The sequence below is a fragment of the Ambystoma mexicanum genome, chromosome 6q (assembly GCF_040938575.1).
Source record: "Ambystoma mexicanum isolate Mex_15411 chromosome 6q, UKY_AmexF1_1, whole genome shotgun sequence".
In the NCBI taxonomy this organism is placed as follows: Eukaryota; Metazoa; Chordata; class Amphibia; order Caudata; family Ambystomatidae; genus Ambystoma; species Ambystoma mexicanum.
Genome location: NC_090937.1, coordinates 377,673,609 through 377,690,410, shown reverse-complemented (window position 1 = coordinate 377,690,410; position 16,802 = coordinate 377,673,609). Strand labels below are relative to the sequence as shown.

The 16,802-nt window shown below is 44.4% G+C and overlaps 1 protein-coding gene across 1 annotated transcript in view; it reads left to right on the top strand.

The window, feature by feature from the left end:
- Positions 1-16,802, top strand: part of CAAP1 (caspase activity and apoptosis inhibitor 1) — a 459,525-nt gene that overhangs the window by 211,316 nt on the left and 231,407 nt on the right. Inside the window, exon 4 of the mRNA XM_069630858.1 lies at positions 142-226. Within this exon, the coding sequence (XP_069486959.1) occupies positions 142-226 (85 nt within the window). The remainder of the gene's footprint in view (positions 1-141; positions 227-16,802) is intronic.

Sequence of the window (16,802 nt, the reverse complement as noted above, 5' to 3'; positions counted from 1 at the left end):
ATTTTCTCCCTCAGTTATAGGCAGCAAAGCATGAGGTTCACTGGCAGCAGCAAACAATATATACAGTTTTGAAAAACGTGTCCGCCTCATAAACTGCAGCTGCTGAATAAACTATTCAGACATATTTTTTGTTATTCTTAGACTTGCTCTATGGAAGAAATCAAGAAGCTTTGTTTGGAGCAATTGGAATTGGTGTCAGAGAAGAAACTTCTGAAGATTCTGGAAGGTATGATTAGGTTGCACCCACTCATTAGCTAGAGGGAGTTTGTGTTGTATACTGCAGTCAACGCATTGAATTCTGAAGACATAATGTAGTGTTATAACTTTCATAAGACTGGCACGTCTTCAGAAGACACACGCCAGTCTTATGAACGTTTGAATACTACTGTTTCTTTAGAATTGTATTCTAAAGACACAGCAGATATGTCCTTTATTGCTGAGTGTGAGAAATTACACAGCTTTATGGCAAGGAACTCCTGTGGGTTTGTGGTTAAGTGTTTCCCCTCACAGCAACGCAAAGTGGGTTCGAATTCTGGCCACAGGACTAATTACGTCTATTGGGTGCAGCAAATTATGTTTTTAAAATTATTTGAAATAACATGTTACACGTTTAAGGGCAAACATTTAAGAGCAAAGCAAGTGCCCCGTGCCAACAATAGTATAGTTCCTCCACCTATATTTATTGATAAGAACCAACTCAATAGTCCTCCTTTTAGCTGCAACACAGAACTTGCAATCACCACAATGCAATAATAAAAAATGCAAAAACTGATATTCCATCAAATGAAAAAATGCTCAACTCCATGGTGGGGATAAAAACTTCTTTAGAAGGTATATTTGTTTTTATTTTGTATTTGTATTTTATTAAATGTATAAAGCATTTTTCGCCAAAGGCGCTGAACAATAAAGAAGAATCCAAAAACAGTACAAATCAAAATAGTACATATGTGGAATGAGAAAAGGTTGCATCAGCAGAGGGAGAAAGCAAATAATTTCAATAAGCAAGAAACAAAAGAAGGTAGAGTTTAGGATTTGTTTGGAAAATGCAAAGAGATCAGGAGGAGCGAAGTGAGAGGGGAAGAGCATTCCAATGTTTAGGAGCCAAAAGAGAAAAAGAGCGGAACCGAAACTGGGGCACACAGAGGTTTACTACAGTTAAAAGAAATAGATTGTGAGATCGTAAGGGGTGTGGAGGGACATAGAACTAGAGTAGGGAAGAGCGGTAGGACCGTCCTGTCCATGAGTGCATTTTGAAAACAATCGAGAGAAAGTGATACAAAAGACGAGATTCGAAAAGGAAGTCATGAAATTGAGAGCAGGGAGGATGTGATGGAGGACGGAGGTGGTAAGGAAAAAAGGAGACGAACAAAAGAGTTGTAGATGGAAGAAGGGGAATCAATATGGGAAAAGACAAAAGAAAAAAGAAGTTCAGTATCGTTAAAGGAAAGATCAGAGTGAGCACTGCAAATATTAAACAGAACATAGCGGCAGGAGTGGGCAATAGAGGTAATATGAAGGGAGAAGGAGAGGGAAGGATCAAAGATAACGCCCAGGTTGTATGCTGAAGGTGAAAAGGAAAAAAAGGATGGGGAAAGAACATGGAAGGGATGATAATGGGAGAAATAGTAGAGGGGGGGAAAGAACAGAACCTCTGTTTTTGAGGGATTAAGATGTAGAAAATGAGAAGACATCCAGTTCTGGACAGCTGAAAGACAGTTTCAAACAGTGGAATGCAGAGCACAATCAAAGGAAGAGAAAGCGAGAAATATCTGTGTCGCATCGGCATAAAGGTGGAAAGAAAGGTGAAAGGAGGAGATAAGGGCAGAGAGAGAAAAGAAGAGGGCCGAGTGAGTACCAAGCCATTAGGGACACCATAGAGAAGAGGAAGTGAGGGAAAGGAATGTCCAGCCCAGGTAACAGAATAGGTATCTTGCGAAAGGTAAGAGTGAAAAAATTGAGAGCAGACCCAGAGATACCCAAAGTGGAAATAGAGAAGATAAGAAGAGAGTGGTCCACAGTGTCGAATGCCGCAGACAGATCGAGAAGAAGAATAAGAATAGATGAAAGCTTGGAGTGGCTGGCTGTGAGAAGAGAATTAGAAACATGAAGAAGAGCAGTTTTAGTGGCGTGAGACGGGCGGAAACCAGACAGCAAAGAAGGAAGACCAGCATGAAGACTCTGATAACGGGTTACCTGGGTATAGGCGGCCATTCAAGAATTTTAGAAAGAAAGGGTAGATGGGAAATGGGGCGGATGTTAGCTGGGGAAGATGGATCAAGGGAAGGTTTTTTCAGGATAGGAAGAATAAGCACAACTTAAAAGCGGCGGGAAAAACTGCACACGGGAGGAGTTAAAGAAGGAAGTAAATTACGGAAGACGAAGGGGATATACTTGGGGGGGGCGGGCATAAGAAAAGAAGGGAGAGGGTCAGAAGGAGAGCAGTAGGATCAGCATGTGTTAGAGTGCATAAGTGTCAAGGTCTGTAAGAGGAGAAAATGATGAAAAGGAATTAAGTAATGGAGCAGGAGAAAGATAGGTATGCTTAGGTATTACCGATACTGTGTGTTTGTTTGTTGTCACTTGGACTGTGTGCTGCAGACAATGTTGGTGTGGCTCGATGTGCCCAAGTTTGCTTGCATGCCAATTTGATTATCTTAGACTTCTTTTTACAGCAGAGAGATAAAGCGGGAAGAAAAGCACTCTCAAGACACAGAGTATATTATATCTTGCTCCGTTTGAAAACTACATTTTGAATGGATTGTGTCCTCCCACGTATTCCTCATCTTTTGATATTCAAGTCTGCTTGCAACTTGCATCCGTAGCGTCCCTCGTAACCTTGACGCTGGAATATAGGGCAGGCGCGCTGACCTTTACCTCAGTTCTCCAGCATTGGATCTTTCATGGATTCACATGCTTAGAATATTCCCCGTCGTCTGACTGTAAATGATTGGATGGTTGATAAGTGGCAGAAAAAAAAAGAGGTGAAAAAAGATCTGGAAAAGACAAACCAGCTTGAGAAAGTGTATTGCCTCTTACTTGAAAGAAGTATCCCAAGAGAGGACGGACTAGTGCTAAATGGATACAACGTACTGCAATTGTTGCACCACATTCCGCATTTGAAAACAATGCAGAGAGAGAAAAGAAGAGGGCCGAAGTCGTCAAGCAATTTAAAGACCGTGGAGTTTATACAGGAGAACATAATGGATAGAGTTTTACTCCATCTCTACTCAAAAACAAGAAGTGCAATTTAGATGGAAAGCCTTGACAAGTTGAATGCGCTAGATTTTGACATGAGAGAAATCAAACAAACAGATCCAGAATTTCGGAATCACTAAAAACTTTTAAAAAGAATCTTGAAAAAAGTCCAAATCAAATGTTCATTTGAAAATAAGAATAAAAAGCGCAAAGTCTCTGAAGAGGGTGAAAGATCCCAGAGGACTCCTGAAGCATATTTTGAAGAGGAAGATGAGAGCCCAATAAAGCGCATAAAAATAACCTTTGCATGCAACAGAGTAAGTACGAAAAACACAAACACCCTAATAGCTGAGACAGACAAAAAAAAGGAAGGAGAAGGTTGGTTGTGGCTGACGGGAGCACTGACAACATCTAGACCCAGCTAATGTTCAGCCGTGACCAGAGATAAATTGCTGCTGGGTACCTGGAACATGAGGGGCCACACACATTTGTTTAAGAAATCCTCAGATTTCCTTGAAGAACTGGACCTCGTATGTTTGCAGGAAATGTGGCTTGTAAAGCCATAAAGTGTGGAAGGATGAGAATTGGCTCTCAATCCTGCAATCAATAACACAAAGGGTCGTCCAATGTCTGGTTTGATAACCCTGATTAAGCGGAATAGTGGGTTTCGGATACTAAAAACATCTAATCCCACCCCTTACATTCAAATAACGTCCATGAATTCACAGGAGAAAAGCCACAAAGAGGACCCAGGCTTTTAAATTATTAACATATACTGGCAGCACCAAGCGGCAGGGGAAAAGACCTTTGTAGATGATAAATGTGATCAATTGGATGAGTTAATGATCAAAAACCCACCGCCGAAAGTAATATGTGGAGATTTGAATATGGAGTTAATCACAAGAGAAAAGAAGGATCCTGATAAAAAGATTAAGAACAAAAAGAATGACATATCAAAACTCTGGATGGAGGAAATGGATGCACGATGTATGTTTTTAATGAACGGAAACACACAGGGTGACATCCCCCCAAAAGTAACGTGGGAAAGAGGTAGTCAAAGCTCAAACTTAGACTACCTCTTTGTCTCAGAAACTGTGGCATGAAACATCATCAGGTTCGAGGTGATCAAAACAACAGAAAGCAATGACAATCGCGTGAAAATTACCTTGGAATTGGAAAAGACCGCTTCGGTCACTACTTGGAATCATTCTGTGAATCTGGAACCAGGGCAAAACAGGTTAAGACTGACCAATGTGGAAATTAAGGAACATAACTAAAGAGATAAAGAAAAAGAAACTAAGCAGAAGCAGTGACTGCCTTCAATAATGCTCAGTTCTGCAAAGATATACGGAACGACGTAAGGGCGGTGGGAAACCAGTATACAAAAAGCATGTGTATGAGCCAGTCGTCTTAGCAAAAAAGACGGAAATATGTCAGAAAACACGTGCCCTGGAAAAAAATCAAATGACAGAAAGAGGGAAGGAAAAAAAAAGATTAAGGATGAAATACAACAACCGGCTACGTGGGCACAAATCTATCATGGAACAACAAGACACAGAAAAAATGATGCCGATTCTGAAGAACAAAAACGCAAGAGAATTTTGGGCCATCATCAATGAAACAGAAACACCTCAAGAATCAATCCTTACTAATATGGTAACAGAAGAGCAATGGATTGAACATTATACAAATCTATTCAGAAAACAAGGTGCAAACGATGAACTGGCCCTGCCCTCCCTAAAAAGCTGGAACATCGAGATCTCAAAGGAAGACATACTTCAAACCATCAAGAAAATTAGCGCATCTAGGGCCCCGGGCCCCGATGGCATAACAAACCAAATGCTAAAGGAACATCCGAATGAATTGGCAGAGTTCTGCGAGATCCTCTTTAGGATGATAGCAAAGGAAACCAAGATCCCAACTTCCTGGAATGCCGCCATCATTGTACCCATCTTTAAAAACCCACCTTTAAAAAGGGGCAAAGATCAGAACCCAGAAATTACCGGCCCATAGCCCTCCTTGACGTGGTTGGAAAGGTCTTTGCCACTCAAGTCCTGCACCAGTTAACATCATGGATTAAAAATTAAGGAGCCTTTGACCGCAGACAGGCTTTGTAAGAGGGGTAGGCTGCGGGCTGAATCTATTAATACTAAACTTGTTAAAGATGGAAGCAATAAGGAAGGGAACAACAGTTTAACTAGCCTTTGTTGATCTAGTGCACGCATTTGATGGTGTCGACAGTGAGCGGCTGTGGTCGAAGATGTCAAAGATGAACTGCCCGCCAAGTTTGCTCATGGCTATCAAAGAAATGCATTCAAATATACATGTTCAAATCCGCTTAAATCAAAGAGGGACCTTGTCATGCCCCATAAAAACATCACGAGGAGTAAAACAAGGGTGCACGTTGGGGTCTACCCTCTTTAACCTGCTAATCGCAGATGTGGGGGAGGCAATAGAAGAAGTTTCATCTTTCCCACCTAAAATAAATGGCAAGCAAATAAGCTGGATGACATACGTGGACGATCTAGCCCTCCTGACAAGACCCCAATCGGTCTCCAGCGAAAGTTGAAGGCCTTAAAAACCTACATAGACAAAAATGGTCTAGAAATAAATGCCAAAAAGACTGAAATCCCACAACTAAAAAATCTAAAAGGATGTAAAAGCAGGATGAAGAAAAGGTTTCAATGGAAACTTGGAAAAGAAATACTAATCTGTGTAACCCAGGTACCATACCTAGGAACCCTAATCAATGCTAACATCACAGATGAGCCAATGGTGCAAAACATCAAAGCATAGCGTAAAGCTCTGGCCGTCCAAGGAACAGTTTTGCACAAAAAGTTTGGGAAATTTTCCCTTAAGCTCATCGTGAACTTTTATAAGTCAAATGTTATTGCAGCATTAATCCACGGTGTGGAGGCCCTGTTGCTGTTGGGGTGCTCATATGTATTGTGGTCACAGTGTGAAAACATCTTTTGGAAGAGAATCCTAAAGCTCCCACAAAGCACGCCCACAGCATGCATACGTTATGATTTGGGGTTAACTTCAATCAGTGCGCATGTAATATGGAACACCCTATCGCTGTATAGAAAGGTATCTGGAGCGGATAACCTTTACCAATTTGAAATTATAAGCATATTGGCACCATACAATCCAGAGGGTGTCTTGGAGGAATGGTTGAAAAACTGCGAAAAGATCTTAACGCAACTCACGACTGACAAAGATAACACTAGTAACTAACCAGAATGCAGTGAAGATAAAAACCCTGGGAGATCGACTGGCTCGAGACAGTGGAACAGAGAGCTCACATGCATGTATGCGATCGTTCCCAACGGAGAATAAAGCATGCAACAAACTGCCAAGGTATCTGGAGACCTTTCCATGTAAGGTTCCACTTAAGAGATAAGAAACATGAGGGGAAAAAAAGGAGAAGTAAAAGACATACTCTGCCGCATTTGCCAAAAAACGGATGAGACGCTCAAACACCTTGTGATTTTTTTGCCCGAAATTAAGAGATCTAAGAACTAGATATTTCGGGGAAGACTCAAAAAAATACACAACAATAAGCAGAGATGATTGGTGGAAGCAGTTGTTGGATGGGGAGGGAAAGAAGCTATTTTTTTGGATGAAATTAACACAATGCTGGTAAAGCATGAAAAATAAAAGATTGTCAAGGAAATAAAACACATAGAAAACAAAAAGGAAAATCAAGTGGGACAGGAAATGAAAGTCTCAACATCCTCGGTCTCCCTTTTGTCAGGCTGAGATCCTGGTGTCTGCGGAAGCTGCTGAACCCCCGACAATCCACCCAAAATGTGGCACTCTGAGCTGATAATATATATAACCGCTCAGTTTACCTCACTTTCAGGGGAAAGGGGGAAGGGACAAATTAACAAACACCAGGTTGGAAGCTATCAACTAGCTGGTTCTTCACCTGTAGTTAAAAACATAAACATATAATACACCTAATTACTCAATGGGTTACTATACTAACCTTAAAACTCTATGGGCCTCATTAGGACCCTGGCGGAGAGGGTTTTACGCCAGCGTAGTGCATGGCGTACCTCTCCGCCATACTACGAGTTCCCGTAGCGCCATGGCGGCCTTTTCCGCCTGGTTTTACCAGGCGGAGAAAACCATGGCGCTACGGGACCTCGTTGTTAATTACGCCACCGTATTTTACGGTGGCGTAATTAACTCCTTCCCCACTCCCATTATACCCTATGGGGCAAAAATGGGAATGGGGAAGGGCAGAATGGGGATTGGGGATTTACCGCCCCGCCAAGGTCGGAATGGGGCGGTAAATCCGCCAACCCCCATGGCGCTATCGGCGGCTTTCCGCCATGCTTCGCGGTGCATTTAGCACCGCGAAATCCGCCTGGGTCCTAATGAGGCCCTATATCCTTTACCAAAATAGTCAAAAAACCATACCTGGTACTTCTCTTCAGAATGCCCAGAGAAGTGATAAGCAGACAAGACTTCCTTATTTGTTGACCAGAATCTTAAAGATCATTCAGCCTTCTCAGCAAGTCCATGAATGTAATATTTAACTTTGTAGTTCGTCTTCTCAACCTCAAGATTCTTGAACAAAGTCTAAAGTTCTTTAAATAAGTTTAAGGAAGTTCTTTTAAGTTCTTGTATTTATTTTTATATTTTCTTTTTAGAGTGTCTTTTACTCTTGAACGATTTTAAAACTTGCGATGAAATCTTCACGTGGAAAAATCCAGCACACGCGCTAAGAATCCAAACCGCGGGTAAACGCATACGTGCTGAAAATCCAAACCGCGGGATAAAACACACGCGCTTTACTCCAAGACGCGAGAAATACGCACACGCGCTGAAAATCCAAACCGCGGGATAAAACACAAGCGCTTTAATCCAAGTCGCGGGAAATACGCACACGCGCTGAAAATCCAAATAGCGCAAAAGTCCAAGACGCGAGTTAAAGACACTCGCGCTAAAGTCCAACCCACGAAAAAATACGCACACGTGCAAAAACCAAATCGCGGGAAAAAAGCACACGCGCTTTTATTTTATCACGTGACACTTCTGAGAGCTCGCGCGGAGGCTCCACATAGATCTGTTCTTGCGCACGCGCAGATTCGAAACGCGTAATAAAATACACCCGCGAACTCACGTAGCAAACCCTCGCGTATATGAACAGTAAACGCGAGTCAAATGTTCACGCTCACGCATCACTCTCACGCGCAGAGTCACACGCGCAGGCTCAAGGTAACGGAAAAAATCACGCGCTAGTTTGAAATGATACGTAGGAAAGAAAACAAACGTACGCGCTTCAGTTTTTAGATACAGGTTTGCGATTTCAAGCCTTTTAAATTAATATAACCTTTTTACAAAGTTCATCTAAACATGGAAAGTCACTTATCTTGTGATTGAGTCTTGAAAACTTCTTTTCTCAGAAAATTGGAAATTTCTCACTCCTGTCCTGTGTCTCCACGAAACTCCATACACGACTCCTGTTATATTTTCAAAGATGCTGCTCGACTGCTTGTAACTTGACACCCCTGAACAAGTTAAGCAGGAGCAGCATAGCACCCAACCTCTCAGCTGGGCAAAGACGATGAAAGGCAGTTTAGAATGTTCACTGTCCTCCCTATAAACAATCTCCAGCCAATTAGAATTTAGACTGAAAACCTCCATCTTGGCTTGGGGCATTTTCCATAGACTGCAATGAAGGTTAAGGGCAAAATTGGCTGTTTAAAAATATAACCCATAATAACTTCCCAAAACCTTTCTATACTAAATATGTGTCTCCCCTGACCCAATGTAAATGAGTATATGATACTGTATGTAAAAGAATATGTCACTCCAACCTGACAGTACCTGACACCTTTCTCCTTGTTCCCTTTTCTTTTGACTATCCCCCGCCCACCCAAACACGTCCACATGCCCATTGATTTAGCAATATTCAGATGACCCCGGTGATCAGCCCCTTATAAGATTTTTTTCTGGAAAGCGGAGTGAAAGTGGAATAGGTCCCCTTATCATGCAATGATTCGGGGCAAATTACGAACAATTGTTTGCGAACTCTAAGAACCATTTTTAATGCATTTTTTCTTTTCATAATATGAATTATATTTTCAAAGGTTTGTAACAAACTGAATAAAAAAAAAGAACATAGGACGATTGACTCTTTGGGTAAATGAGTATTTATTGCAGGAAGTAGGGCACTAAAATCTACCAATTTTACCAGTGCATTAGCAAAATACACACTTAACCTTCGGGGTGTGGCTGCTCCGGCAGCAGAACATATACCGGAGGGAGAAGAGAGAGAAGTCCTTTTTAAGCCTGGTACAAGATGGCGAGGATGCCATGAGGCAATCCCTACAATCTAGTTTGGATACAGTGGACTCTGTCATTAGCCCCATGGCTGCCAGCACAGTACTTAGATGTATGTCTTAGCTAATAAAATCTGGATTTTCGGCGGATGTCCAGGCACGTCTACTAGACATGCCATTTGATGGTACTTCTCGGTTTGTTGAGAAAGCCGATATCAGTCTGGAAAAACTGCAAGCTTCTAGGGCTGCAGCAAAATCTTTAGGGGTGGCAATAAGACAACCTCTATTTACGGGTCAAGGTTGGCGAGGTCGTTCTTTTCGTTTCTATTGCTCCATATCTAGAGGAAGAGATCAGTTTTCACAAAGAGGTCAAAGAAGACCCTTTTGTGGAAGAGGTGGAGGAGGAAGGACTCCCCGCTCAACACCCGCAGAGTTACCCTCAGCAGCAGGTGGAACAACTCAATGACTCCTTCTCCCACAAATCTGTGGTGGCGCGCAGACTGTCTTACCATGTCTGGGGTTGGTGTAGCATAACTTCGGATGCTACAATCAGTGGCAGACGGTTACTGCCTCCCATTTACCACTCATGCAACAGGAGATTCTCACCTTATTGGAGAAAGGTGTGATACAATTGGTACCTGTAGCAGAGAGGAACCAAGGTTGGTACTCTCCTTACTTTCTAATACCCAAGAAGGACTGAGTAGTGCGACCCATTTTTGACTTGAGATGCTTGAACAAGTTCCTCAGGAAGGACACGTTCAAGATGGTAACTCTTTCTTTCACAGATCCTTAAGGCCCTTCGACTCCAAGATTGGTTGGTGTCATTGGAACTTCAGGATGCTTACTTTCATGTGCTGATACATTAGAAGCACAGAAAGTACCTGAGGTTCGCGGTTGGCGGATCTCATTATCAGTTTCAAGTTATGTGATTTGGGCTCATCTCAGCCCCAAGGGTTTTCACCAAGCTCATGGCAGTGGTGGCAGCAAGTCTAAGGAGGGAGGGTATTCACATCTACCCCTATGTGGACGACTGGTTGATCAGAGCAGAACAGTGCCAGAGTCATCTCAGGCACACCTGCCACTTTCTCTACAAGCTGGGCTTCTCCCTGAACTTCAAGAAGTCCCATTTGACACCCTCTCGGAAGCTGCAATTTATTGGAGCAGTCCTGGATATAGCCTCGGGAAAAACTTTGCCACCCGAATTAAGGGCTCACCATCAGATGGTCCAGAGATTTCACAGTGCCCAACGTCTTCTGGCCTACGACTTCCTAAGGTTGCTCGGCCTCATGACATCCTGCATTTGTCTGGTGCCAGAAGCCTGTCTGAGAATGAGATCCCTTCAGTGGGCTCTCAGATCCCAGTGGTCTCAATTCTCCGACAGAATGACGGACCTTCTCCAGGTGCCGACAAAGGTCGCACAGGATCTCCTGTGGTGGGCCAGCCGAGAGAATGTGATGAAAGCAGAACCCTTTTGGCAACCATGGCCGGAAGAGAGTTGTGACAGATGCCTCGCTCACAGGATGGGGAGCGCATATGAAAGATCTTTCAATAAGCGAACACTGGTCTCAGTCGGCGTCCAGACTCCATATCAACCTTTTGTAGCTGAGGGCAATCAGACTAGCGCTGATGGCCTTCCTGCCCTCAATACGTGAGAAAAATGTCCTGATAATGATGAACAACACAGTGGCTATGCATTACCCCAACAAGAGAGGGAGCCTAGGGTCACTGCCCATGTGCAGAGAGGCAAAGCATCTCTGGTTCTGGGAACTATGAGAAGGAATCCTTCTTCTGGCAGTTCATCTAGCCAGAGAAAAGAGCACAGCGGCAAATGCTCTGAGCAGGCAGAGCACGATCTCCCATAAGTGTGAACTAGCTCAGGAAGTCCTTCATGAGATCTTTGCCCTTTGGGGAACCTCTCAAGTGGATCTGTTCGTGACCAGTGTCAACCAGAAGTGCAAGCTGTTCTGCTCCAGGGAGAGCTCTAGGGGACACGTTCGTAGTGGACTGGGAATTTCCACTCCTTTATGCGTTTCCACCAGTGCCCTTCCTTCCTCAAGTAATATGGAGGGTGATGAAGTTCGTGAAAACCATGATCCTCATTGCTCCGTATTGGGTCAGGAGAATGTGGCACCCGGACCTTCTAGAGATGGCCATCTGCCCTCCAATTCATCTTCCCCAAAGAGAGGACATACTCTCGCAAAAGGAAGGTCGCATTCTTCACCCAGAGATCAGGACTATCATCCTTCACGTCTGGTGTCTGAAAGGGTGAGATGTAAGGATTGGGACCTTCCGGAAGACACAATGGAAGTGTTGCTTTTGGCAAGAAGACCTGTACCGCTGCCGTTGGAATAGATTTCGCAACTGGTGCAGGGAAAAGAAACTAGATCCTTTCTCCCCTATACGTGGTTCCTCAGCCAGATTATATATGACGGATAGGATCGAAGACATTAGGTATGTCTGCGGACTGTCTTATTGTGGATATATTGACATTCCTGGCCCTATGTATGGATTGCCACCTATAACGATAGCCCCTCCCAGTTTTCGTATGGGGGTCTGTAGCTGCATCATGAAGTATGCATGCATCATTGCTATGGTGTTCTATTAGATTGGTGCTTGTTGCATTGGTTGTGATTGCTGTATGCGCCCCTGTGTTTGTAATGCATGTGTCATGGGCTGATATTGCTGCGTCTGCATGTCTTGGGTGTGCATTTGTTGTGGCGCGTATGTCTGCTGTAAGGGACGCATGGTATCACAAGAATGACACTGACACAAAAGGGTCCATTTGTAAAACCTTTATTGAAGTTTCAATGGGGTTGGAGAAACTCCTACTTTGCCTTATAGCTAAGATTGGAGTTGTCTCAACCATCAAATAATAAACAAAACAGTCCTAGTTCAGTCCTTCAAATCAAAATGGCTTATAGTAACAAAACCTAATACCTGTCATATATCTTGTACAAAAAGTGTGAAAAGGAGAATATGCATGTAAAGGAAAGTCAGTGTTCAAATATAAAGAATAAATGTGGCTGAGCCAGCTCTCCTTGTTGGACAGTCCGGAGTAAGCACGGAGTAAGGCGGTCCCTGTAGGCAGGAGGACACACTCTAGCTCAGGATCTTAACACAAAGGCAGTTCAATACGTGGATCGAGGCCCACCTGTCCTTACGGTTATATACTAATTGACCTTTTCACAATTGACCTCCGGAGAATTGACCTTGGGAGAATCGACCTAATTTAGAAAGTCAGTTAGCACATATATGCAGGGGAAACCCCTCCCAATCCCCCATCCAATCCAAAACACCATGCAATCCCCCACCGAATCCCCTTATATTATTTTTAATCCAAAACCAACCCAATACATATATAAAATAACTGAAATCATATTAAGGTCAATTGTGCAGAAGGTCAATTAGGACCACTATAATTAGGTTAATTGTGCAAAAGGTCAATTTGGGTAATACTGTCCTTACACGTTAAAGTCTTTCTTTCCAATTTTCAAACCCAGTTCACCAAACAGTTCATGTCGGCCCCCCTATGTCGGGCTCAGACTTCCTAAAGCAAAGTTCACATTGGTCTCCCTCAATCGGGCTCAGGAATTTGACTGCCAAATGTTTGTCAGTCACCCTCAATCTGGCTCAGACCTTTCTCAGCAAAACAAAACACTTGCTGCGGTTCCCTTCCCTAAGCTTCATTCACCTCCTTTAGCAGTTCCCTTCCCCTAAATTATTACACCTTTGGTCTCCCTCTGTCGGGCTCTGGCCGTTTCCTGATGTCAAAGACATTCTAATGTGTATGTTGTTTTCTAAAGACCTCTGCAGGACCACTTCGACTTTCCAACTTGTAACTCACACCTATATATAATTTGCACCAGTGCTTCCTGGTCTGGGTAGTTCACTGTATTATGCACAAAAGTTCAATGTTCACCTTTTTACTCTCCCCTTTTCTCTGGGTGAATTTCAATCACCTCACATTTACAGTTCATTCACTTTATCGCTACAAACCTTTCACAGAGACTTTTGAGTGGGCTACTTCCTTTCGCCAGACCACTACGTTACTCAGTATTGCTGACTTTACAGCTATAGTTACTTCAAGGTTCATTTGCAGGTCTGCCTTTCTTTGCGTCTCATCCACATGCGTGTAGCCTTCAATTGTGCAATATTTTGCTACTTCAATCTTTCTTTAGCACACACTGGTCTCTCACGTCACTTGTGTAAGAAACCTGAGGTTATTCTCCCAGGTAAACCTTGGGAAACCCTTATTCAGGTGCCCAGGGGAGGGCTGGCGCTCTCATATCCCAAAACTGGGTGTCAGAGCCTTCAGTCTTCTTCTCCTGGCGCAGAGGCAGCACAAACGCCTCCCTTCCCATTAGGTCTTGGGGCCTGGAGATTACACCATCGCAGGCTTCCGTGACCCTTCGGGGAAAGAGGGTTAGGGTCCGTGGAGTGGATAGGTTGAGGGTTGTAGGATCACCGGGAAGAGGAAGAGGAAGGAGTTGTGGATAGGAATGGGGAAATTAGGGTAACATGCTCCTTGGCTCCTGCTTCCTTTCGGTGGAGTTGTAACCTGTCACTCCAATACTCTTTACAACATCTAGTAAACACTCAATACGGGAGCCTTTGTGCTGGAGCTCCAACCAGTTTGGCCAACTGCTTCTGCAGAGCCAGCGAGTATGCCACTGTTGTTTACAAACACCTGCAAAACATTTCTCAGATTATTGCATGCAAGATTCCCACATTACTGCATGTAGAAATAAGCGCCCCCCACATTGCTTCATGTGAGATGCAGTACACCTAGACGTGACTCACTAGGCTCGCTCTGTCATTAATTGTAACAAGAAACATAAACATGAACTTAGCTTCGTTCTCAGGTGATCTGCGGCGACTGCCGTCTTTTCTGTCCACGCACCGTTCCGCGGAGTCGTCTTCCACTAGAAACAAACGAGGAATGTTAGAACGGATGCGTGCGCTAGTTCTACCCTTAAAAGGGTTAATTGTCTTGAGATCAGGCGGCCCGTGTCTTTCGTTCCCCACACGGGTCCTAAGGAGTCTGGACCATGCAATGATGCAATGCCCCCCAAGATGCATGCGGTAGTTATGCAAGCACTACCCATGCAGGATAAATAATTTATGCCCCAAGAGTTAGTTTTGTTTTGCACACGACTTGGTTTTCGTGGTTTTCATGTTAATTTAGGAAAATCCCTTCCATGCAATTAGCCGCTGCGCGTAGAGAACATGCGCTACTTATCTCAAATGTGACGCGGGGCCTGGGGTATGCTTTCAGGCGGGCTGGTGCCCCGCTGATGCTTGCCGACCGGAGCTCTGCAGATACACGTCAGCTCAGGTTGCCGGTCAGGATTGCGAGCGGCGCTCGTGGGGCACGGCTCGCGCATGTGCCCTCGCGTGGGCGCGGTTCCCATGTGTCCTGCCACCGAGGTTGCTGGGAAACGTAGTTTCTTGGCTGTTCTCCACCCCTGGCCTCGCGACCTGCTAAAGGGGTGGAGAACACATCTTGAGAAGCCAGTCGGGCGCCGAAGAGGCCCCCTTCTCCCTCCAAAACCCAACATAGGGGCCCTTTTCCCTGCCACCACCCCAACACTTGCCAGGGTCCTGACACTGGGGGTGGACGAGGGAGGATCACTTGGATGAAGGAACCCGAGGTTATGTTCAGGAGATTGCCCCAGGTGGTGAGAAGCGGTGTGACACCGAAGAAAGGGATGAGGAAGACGAGGTCCCTGATGGCTTTGTGGGATGTTCCACCCCTTCCATTTGATAAACTTCCTTTTTAATAATCCATCATCCCCTCTGCCTCTAATAAATCCATCACTCAGACTGCTGCCTTCAGAAACCATCCTTCTTCGAATCCTTGTTTTTCTGTTCCCCATCAGAATACTCCCAATCATTCTTGTTTCTGTACCAAGCGGCAGTTCAAAAGAAGGAGAAAGGCGTCCGAAAGCGAGAGGATGGCGAGGCCGAAAGTAACCTTGCCCTTTTCATACCAGACACGCGGAACCATCACTTTCGAGAGCCTAAGTCCATCAACAATAGCACAAATGTCCTGCAGGAAATGTGTGCGGTACACAGGGCAAGCTTATGCCGATAAGCAGGAACGAGGGAAGCTCCTGCGCCCATCGTACCAGCCTTGACTCCTGAGAAGCCAAAAGCTAAGCGGCTCCTCACAGTTGGTGAGTCGAGGGGAGAACTGATAAGAACTAGGCTATGGTGAGAGATAATTGCATAGTGGCAAGTTATTTTGAATCAAAACAAATGAACTTTGAATGAACTATGAAGTGTTGGAGGGGAGACCAGCTACTGAGGGAGACCTGCACCATGTGGGTGCTAAATTCAAGAGACTCTGGTCGAGATCCCCATCTGAGTAAAAACTACAGTAACCAGAAGGCCGTAGGAGGGCCAGCCAAGGGAAATCAGAGTGGTCATACGTGAGGGTCCAGTAAAAGCCCCGTACAATCGAAAGACTTTGATATGCAAGTTGGCTAAAAGCAGGGTAAAATCCTGCATTGTGAATAAAAGAAAGGGAAGTGAATCCCGTGAACATTTCAAACTAAGGGTCCGAGCCCAGACGAGGGAGATCCGGGGTGAAGCTAAACTCAACACTGGCAGTCAAGAGAGGTCCGAGTCCAAACGAGGGAGATCTAGAGTTGAAGCCGTCACCCAAAGGCTGGCAGTCAAGAGAGGGCCATGCCCGAACGAGGGAGATCGAAGAAGTTAAGCTATCACCCAAAGTTGTTTGATAAAGGAACTGTGATGAACAGAAGTTAAAGAAACGGCAACTGAAAGAAAATAACTGATATAAAATTTAGGAATATGATTGAGAAGGGTCAGCCCAGAAGAGGTGGACCCAGGGGTGAAGGCATCACCATATCTGTAATGTGGATTACAATTGAGAATGGTCAGCCCAGAAAAGGGGGGGAACCGGGGGTGAAGCAGTCACCCTGTCGGGTGAAATACGATACAAAAAGGGTCAGCCCAGAAGAAGGGGATCCAGGGGTGAAACCATCACCCACATTGAACTTTGGGAAACAAACTTTCATTTGTTAATGGAAGTTTTGTTTTGTTGTTTAAACCCATCAGGCCCGAAGGCAAGAGACTTTCAGAGGAAATGAGACTTGGCCGTCGACAGTCCTGAGAACTACCATTGGAACTGTCGTCTCATGCTAGAGAAGCCTGAGACTGTACTGTGCTCAACCAACTCCACCTTACCTCGTGCTCAAAACATGGGGAAAGGAGACCCGAGCTACTGCCTCCTGACTTATCATTTGAGAACACTTCTTTCTTGAAACTTAACCCACACCCTTTGTA